This window comes from Acanthisitta chloris, unplaced genomic scaffold, assembly GCF_000695815.1.
Source record: "Acanthisitta chloris isolate BGI_N310 unplaced genomic scaffold, ASM69581v1 scaffold28336, whole genome shotgun sequence".
Taxonomy (NCBI): domain Eukaryota; kingdom Metazoa; phylum Chordata; class Aves; order Passeriformes; family Acanthisittidae; genus Acanthisitta; species Acanthisitta chloris.
In genome coordinates this window covers 91,744-99,786 of record NW_008676974.1, presented here as the reverse complement: position 1 = coordinate 99,786, position 8,043 = coordinate 91,744, and the positions used below count along the sequence as shown (strand labels likewise).

The 8,043-nt window shown below is 44.7% G+C and overlaps 1 protein-coding gene across 1 annotated transcript in view; it reads left to right on the top strand.

The window, feature by feature from the left end:
• The window catches only part of LOC103803770 (tetratricopeptide repeat protein 9A-like), a gene marked incomplete at its 5' end in the record, with an annotated part of 14,569 nt that overhangs the window by 3,892 nt on the left and 2,634 nt on the right, over window positions 1-8,043 (top strand). Inside the window, one exon of the mRNA XM_009076342.1 lies at window positions 4,253-4,440. Within this exon, the coding sequence (XP_009074590.1) occupies window positions 4,253-4,440 (188 nt within the window). The remainder of the gene's footprint in view (window positions 1-4,252; window positions 4,441-8,043) is intronic.

The following is an 8,043-nucleotide window of genomic DNA, read 5'->3' as shown; positions in this document are numbered from 1 at the left end:
GCAGGAATTTAGCCACTGGTACAAAATGTGTCTGGAGAATTGTTCTGGCATGCAGGTTTATCCTTTGGTGAAAATTGCCAGGTACGTAAGGCTCTTGATATAGCTGTTCAAAATCTCCGTGTTAAAACCTGGACATGCTACTCCCGGTCTTAGTTCTTAGCTCAGCCAAAATCAGAATCCAAAAATTCAAGCCAAACAGCAATTTGCATAACCTGCAGAGGTTTCTGTGGTAAGATGCTGACAGCGCTTTCAGTTGAGCTTCATTTTGAGAGCTCAGAGATCAGCTGTAAAAGTGAGGAAAGCTGAAACAGAAGGGTTTTCTTTCTAGTAAGAGACTCCAGTCAACTCTTTATGCAGGCTAATGAAGGGAAGATGAAGGAGTGACTTGATCAGAGTCTCAGAGTACCAATGCAACAAGGAAACACAAGCTTTTCAGGGTAGCAAAACTGTGGCTAGTAAATTGCAGCTAAACAGAAAATCAATATAAAAATGTAGCAATGTTCCTTAAACAATTAGTGTTATTAGCCTTTGCAAGAAAAGGGCTGTCATGGATCCTTTCTTACTGGCACTGTCAAGCCTAGATAGCTTCCTGAAAGATACTCTGGAATTCAAAATTATTTCAGGGTGGAATAAAGTAGAATCCAAATCCCTCAACTGCCAGGATTTTAGTTACCACCATTGCTAACCGCAGCTGCTGGTAAAAGCTAAAGGTGTAGATGTATTTTGACTCTATAGGTGCTTTAGTCATTGTTTCATCCAATTTTGTGCTGAACAGGGCTATACAAATTAGCTCACTTACTTACTGATCTGTACTGCACCTCTCCAGTTGTTGAAGCTCATGGAACTGGCTGGCATACATTTGAGTCCACAAACTGAAGTGTACAAATCTAGGCTTAACACTCCTTTTGTGAAGAAACCCAGCCAAATTTCCTAGTTCCTTGCTTAAACATCAGCAGTCAGTTGGGAAGCATGATGAACAGGACCCCTCCTTTGGAGCTAATAGCATTAACTTTTTCCCTGTCCCCACGGCACATTTCCGCCAGTAGTTTCAAAATGGCTTTGTTAAAATTTTATTTAACAGCAGATGGGGATGCTTCATCACCGTGTGACATACGTGGTTTTAAAAATTAGGAGTTACTTATCGCTTAAGCTGACACAATAAATCAGCTGCCAAACTGAGAATGATGACCAAATATGCTGGATAACCATTACATGCTGCAGGAAGCAGGACAACCAACAGTTCTGAGCTGGGGAGATGTAGGCACCAGATGCTGTATTGCAGTGACAGCGAGACCTGCAGGGAACAGGTGACTACAGGTTTGCACCTGCAAGTAAAGGGCACCCTTCTAATAACAAAAGAGCTGCTAGAGCTGGTGTTGTGCCCATTCAGTTTTGAGAAAGCAGGAGGAGGATATGGATAAACCTCTAGATTTTGTCTTTCTGAGTGAACTCTGTTCCTCAGAGGGATTCACTGGGGGCCTATTATGAACTGAGAAGGAAGGTGGTAAGGTGTTTGATGTGGTTAAACAAACACTTCCAGCCAGAGTTGCATATATCTGTCTAGCAAAGCAACATGTTTTCCAAACAATTCTTCCCTGACTGAGTTAGGTAGGAAGTATAAGGTTTCCATGTCTGTTCCATTTCTGAAAGCTGAATTACTAACAGCCTCAATATTTGCATTGGATCACAGTCGATTAGGATCATTTTGGTCCACCAAGAGCTGAAAGCACACATGTCTAAATATTTCTAAGGGAGATACTCCCTCCAGGTTCATTTCCAACAGCCGCTTCCAATGCGGGGTCTCCAAATGGCCAGCTCTTCCAGCAGAACTGATTCCTGCATATCCATCTGCTTGCTTTGTTCAGATAAACACACGTCTCTCCTGCTAGCCATGTGGTAATGACTTCTCTCTGCCACATGCATGGTTAGTGGGGATGCCCTGCAGAAGCTTTACTGGGAGTGTGAGTCATGGAAAGAACCCAGCTGGATATCTGGAAACCCATTTGGGTTCATGAATTATCAGGATGTGGGAGACTTTTCTTTTAAATCAATCCATGAAGCAAGTCCAGTATGGAATTACAGAGTTAATATATAAGAATAGGCTGCCTGTCATTTTCCACAGAGTCATTTCTATGACTCTAACTGGAAATACCAAGTAGCAAATGAACAGAGACTGAAATCCACCCCCTAGTTGCTCTGAAAGGCAGTTTCACAGGACGTGAAAGGCTGGATCAGATTGGCAGTGTGCAGAAAGCCACTGCCACTGCTGTACATGCTACTGGTCAGCAGATAAACAAAGCAATCCTGTTTCCAGGGTGGTGAAGCCAGCAGTAAATTTACACAGCCGTCTTTTTAATAGCTTTGAAAAATAAAGGATAACAAGGCACAGTCATTTCAAGCTCCATTAGAAACAGAGTGAGAAAAATCAACATGTGACAAATAGGAAGGGACAATCTCAGAATAAGGAAATGCCACTAAGCTTTCAGAAACATATATGTTTTTTAACTGGCAATCAAATAGCAAGTGACCAGAATCTTTTGAAATACCTATGCCCATTAATGGCAGGAAGTGTTAAAATATATTGGCATTCCATTGTTAAAGCAAATGGGACAAAGCTTTCATTAGTAATGGCTGCATCACTCAAACAAATGTACCAGCAGTGGGGCTGGTTCTGCAGTCCTTGTTCAACACGTCTGTACCCTCAGTGTTCTGCTGGTAAAAGCCTGTTTATGATTGTTCCCAGTAAACTGTTTAAACTTTAAATGTGTACTTCAGTTAGGAATGTATTCTGTCCACGTTAGGTGATCACAGTCTTGGACTAATATAGGTTGGAAGAAGTCTCTGGAGGTCATCTAGCCAACCTCCTCCTCCTGAAATGTAAAGTGAGATACAGAGAGGGTGTAAGGCTTATTTTAGGGGTGCAGGGGAAGGGGATCAAGAGCTGTGCCATATTCCTGACCGGCATCATATCCTCTCAGCTGCAGTTACCATGCAAAAAGATGAAGCCTGGCTCTTCATTGGCGACACCTGAACTGTGATGACTTGGATTTCCAGGAGCAGCGAGTCTCCTGCTTGCCAGAGACACACTGAGTAACACCACCTGCCTTGGGAAATTTCTCTCCATGTCCTGGCACTTAACACTGACAGCCTCCGAACTGATTCTTGTAGTGGCATCCTGCCTTCCTTCCCCAGATTGTGTCATTCCTGAAGTTGCCTTGTGTTGCAGCACTAGTTGGGCTTGTGGCCAGCACAACTTTCTTCATTTCCCTAGAGACTGTGACTGCATCATGTCCTATTCTTGTAGTGTTCCCCAAACCATTCTTAATGCCCAGATCACCTATATGAGGTTTAGCCCACCAGAATAAGCACTACAGAAAGCCATGAGCAAGGCTGCAAAACATGCTTCAAGGCTCTCCCTCTTCCCTCTTAATTTCACTCCTAGTTGTGGGAAACTCACAATGGGGATTTTCTTCAGCTCCTTGACATTTATGCAACAATTGTCCTTCAGTGCACAGAACCTTCAGCATGTTGTTTCTTCACTGTTTGCCTTTTCCTTAGCAAGTCGGCAGAGCTCACCTCTGGGGATGAATTTGTGTTGCAGTGCTTTGCAGAAACAGACAGCGTAGCACATTTGTTCCCTGTACTACAAGTCCAGCTGTCTCTGGTTGCTGGCAGCAAATTCCAACAGGCCAGAGCCCCTTGTTATTTGCAATAGCAAATCTTCATACTGGATAAAAGGCAATTACCTATTATTTTGAAACATATCAGCCTTGGATTAAGCTAAACACAAAATTTGATCCAATTTATCCCCCTATTTCCTTGTCAGATAACTGTTAGACTGCATTTTTGTACTTTTCAGAGCTCCAGCCCTCAGTCTGAGAAGCAATTCTGTTTGGCTACAAATGAAGCCAGAGGCTGCCACGGGACTGTATGGCATTCCAGAGCTGCAGAGGGGTGTTTACATTCTGCCTCTCTCCCCACAGTGGTTTGTGTGTATTTGTGTGTGTGTATGTGTCCCCAGAGTAAACACAATCCCTTTGCTTTGCAGTGCCAGAAATAGAAGCATTGGTATTTAAATTGAGAACAATGGGGTTTGGCAAACAATTCATATGACTGCACCCTTTCTGAATCATGGGGCTGAGTCATTTCCCTCACCTAAGCTGCTCTCTTCCCCCATGCAGATTGCAGGAGTAGGGAGAAATATGGCACTAATGTTCTCCTGTCTGTCTGTCTGCCCATCATCCCCATCCCCTGCAGCCTGCCTGCTCCAGGCCGAGCTGGTGAATTACGAGCGGGTCAAGGAGTATTGCCTCAAAGTGCTTCAGAAGGAAGGAGAGAACTTCAAGGCTCTCTATCGATCGGGAGTGGCGTTCTACCACCTGGGTGACTTCAACAAGGCCCTCTACTACCTGAAAGAGGCAAGATCCCGCCAGCCAACAGGTACAGTGCTGGAGCAGGGACATGACTTTGCAGTGAGTGCTTCTGTATTCCTTTTCACAAGACTTAGTCTGTCCCTGACTTGATTGCATTGATTTCCACAGGGATGAGCATGACTCACTGTGTATCTGCTGTACTCCCCTTCAAGCACTCTTGTGTAGTGCAGCAAGGTTGCAGTGCCCAGAGATTAACCACTGCCAAAGCTGCAGCACAGCCTGGAAGATGACAGAATTGCTGGAATGCTGTCTTTTTTTTTCTTTCCCTCCCTATTTATTTTTGAAGAAGAAAGTAGTATGGGGGAAGAGTGTACCCCAACCATTACATTTTCTGACTCTTTGAGAAAAAGCTTTTTCCCCATAGCAATTCCAGGAGACTATTTGTAATGCTCAATAGCCATGCCTTCCACCATCTCAGTAAAGGGTTAGTATTCTGCTTTGATCAAGGAGACAGACATTTACTCACAAAGCATTCATCAGGATGCTTCAACTTTTGCAGTGAAATCGGCCAATTGCCTGTTAAGTATCTGTCATCCATCTGTCAAAACCATACAGTTCATTTGGGGACAGCAATGAAATTATATATCCAAACAACTCAGTCTTGCCAGAGCAACCATCTTTATGCTAACCTGCCCAGCCACAGAAGGCAGATGGAAAGCCAGGAGGCAGAGATGATGCTTTTATTTTTCAAATAGTAATAGGGAGATAAAACAGTGCTATGGTTTTAAAATATTTCTGTTAAAAGAAAGGAATTTTATAAGACTCAAAGAAAATTAGAAGATCACAAGAAAGCAAAATGGAAGCTGTGTGCAAATAAAACCTCATAGAGCAGCTCTTAAGCTGAACCTGAGAGGAGAACTGGGTGAGAAACAGGGGTGAGCCTGGGTCCTGGCAGAGCAGTTGATGTTCACTGAGCTAGAGGAGGGAAGGGAGGCTGTCGGAGCTGGCTGTGCTTGATATCCTACAGGCACTGGCCTTGCAGGGCTCCTGCAGTGGCTGTGCCCTGGAGGAGCATCAAGGAGGGTGTGCTTGGGAGTGTGCTGGGATCTCCTTCCTCTTCCACCTCCCATAAGGGTGCTTGGTCCCATCTGCTGCACTTGGCCATGGGCTCCGGGCAGTCTGACAGCACAGCTGGGCACCCACACTCCCAGACCAAATGTGCCTAACAGCTCAGTTTAGCCTATTTTAGTTTACAGTGTGCCCTTCTGCTTTCAGCTCTTGCCAGGATCAGGAAATGGAGACACATATGCACGAGAGAAAAAGTCAGTGGAAAATAAGAAGGTATCCTAACCTTGAGGTTCTGACTAGGCTCAGATGTGAAAAATTCCTTGTAGCTGAACCACTTTGCTTCCATTTTTTAAATATATGTTTCTATGCTTCCCTACCCCCCTGCCCCATGATACTATTTATTTGATATTCTTCATTGCTTCTTGAAATAAATACTAATTTATTCAACAGCAGCAACTTCAAATACCACAGCTTGCTGCAAAGACTTACCAGAAAGCATCCCTAAAGGCCCTTAATGTATATAAAAAACAGTTCTGGCCTTCAGCTCTGCATCAGAGACTCTTTCCTGTTATTTGTAGACCGTTCAAGGTTGTTGTTCCACTGTTTTATTTATGATTATGGAAAATTTGAAGAGTATTCGGGGGAAAGAATTGAATATGTACAGTAAGAAAGGATGTGGCTGTTAAAACACAGCAGTAGGAATCAGGTAACACCATCAAGAATTATTATGTGACCTGGAATAAGTCAGTGTCTCCACTTCTAGTGTCTCCATTCTGCAAAGTGTGATTGCTTTCCTTTATCTGAGATTTCACCAGTCTCACTGGTAAAAGCACTTGGTTATTATTACAGTCATGTTCTGTGTGTTTTGGCTTTTTTCTAATAAGGAATGTTTTTGGCACAAATCTCTGGCAGTTACTCTCTTTGGTGGGAGAGATTTTGAATGGTAAAGGGGAATTAGCTAGCGAAGGGTTTTACTGTTCTAAAGGGCTGTCAGCACAGCAGATCCCTTATGGCTATTTGCTACCTGCCAGGGGTGAAGGAAGGTTGGGTTTGGCCTGATTTCTTGTGCTACCTCCAAACAAAAATCACAAAAACAGATGGAAATAATGCAAGATAATTGTATAACCCTTCTTACTAAGGGAGAGGGAAGCCACTGTTAAGTTGTGCAAAGCATGCATGGAGCCCTCCACGAGCTCTGTGTCCAGAGGTGAGTGCAGCATGGGCAGCCAAACATGCACCTTGCTGCAAGCCTTGTTCAACCCTCTCCCACTGGGGCTGCATTGTCAAGGCAGGTACTGACTGGGATTGAGACAAGACCACCAGCTGGTAATGGCATGGTAATATCAAACACTGGTCTCTGCTGGCCCTGTGCTGGGAGCCCACGCTCAGATATCCTGCAGGCTGCCTGTGTCAGATGGTCTCTTTCCTGTGGTGTGTGGGGCAGGCTCACGACTGCACTCAGGCATTGCCTTCTTGGACCCCTGTGACTCAGAAGTCCTGGGAACAAAAACCAGGCCATGGTGTCTGCACAGCAGATAAGCAGCTGGGCTCTGAAACTACAGGGGAGGCAGAAATGACCTTTAAAATAGCACTAGGCCATTCTTCAGAGGAACACAAGCACAGTCCTAAGAGCCAGAAGACACATTCCCATTTCAACTTTGCCGGTATCTTTTTGCCTGGGTCTGACCCCTCCTCTGAGCTGTCCTTGCCTGTTATTTCCACATCAGCAGAAGGGGAACACTTCTTCATTAAGAAATGAGAGCCTTCTCCTCGTTAACATTTACACATAGCTTTGTAATGCTTCTGCAGGCAGAGCAAATATGGTGCGATACTGTTTTATAGAAAAAACTTGACAAAGTCTGAGCTCCACCTCTATAAACAGAGTGCTGCTCTTATTATTTCTCTTTGGTAAAAGAGTGGCTCTCAAAAAGGAAGCAAAACATGCCAAAACCTGCCTGAGAGATTTATAAGTAGCTCGTAATGGAAGCATCTCCCACCTTCTATCAGGCTACAACTTATTTTGCCCCTGGCTTCCCAGGCATGTGGAAATCTCCGAGGGGAGTGAACCTGTGCCATCAGCAGTCACTACCTTACCCAAAAGCCAAAGAGGGCTGGCAGCCTTTCCTTGCCCAATTACGCACAGAGCCCATCTCTGCCCCCTCAGCTCAGCGCTGAGGACCCAGGCAGCTGGGATTTCCTGACAGATCCACACAGTTACCCCTTTTCACCTGCACTGGACACAGAGCAGAGAGGTTGCAGTGAGGTATGGGCAGCACAGCAGGACCTTGGCCAGGCTGTGTTCCCTGCCTTTACACTGCCAGGAGTGAGTCAGCCTCCCACCACCTGCCCCCATTTTATTTTAAGCCTAAAATTCAGGGCTACCCCCTCAACTGAATTTCTTCATTCCAGGAGGCTGCGCAACTGAAATCAATTCTGTTTTTTAAAAAGCTGCTTTAAAATTTGCTGGGCTGGTAGGAAATGCTAATGCACGAACAGTCAGGTTGCTGGTGCATCTTGTTTGACATAAGCAACAGCAGAACTTCTTGGCTCATTAAGAATGCCCCAAATGGGGCAAGTAGCTTAGTCATCAAATTCCACCCTC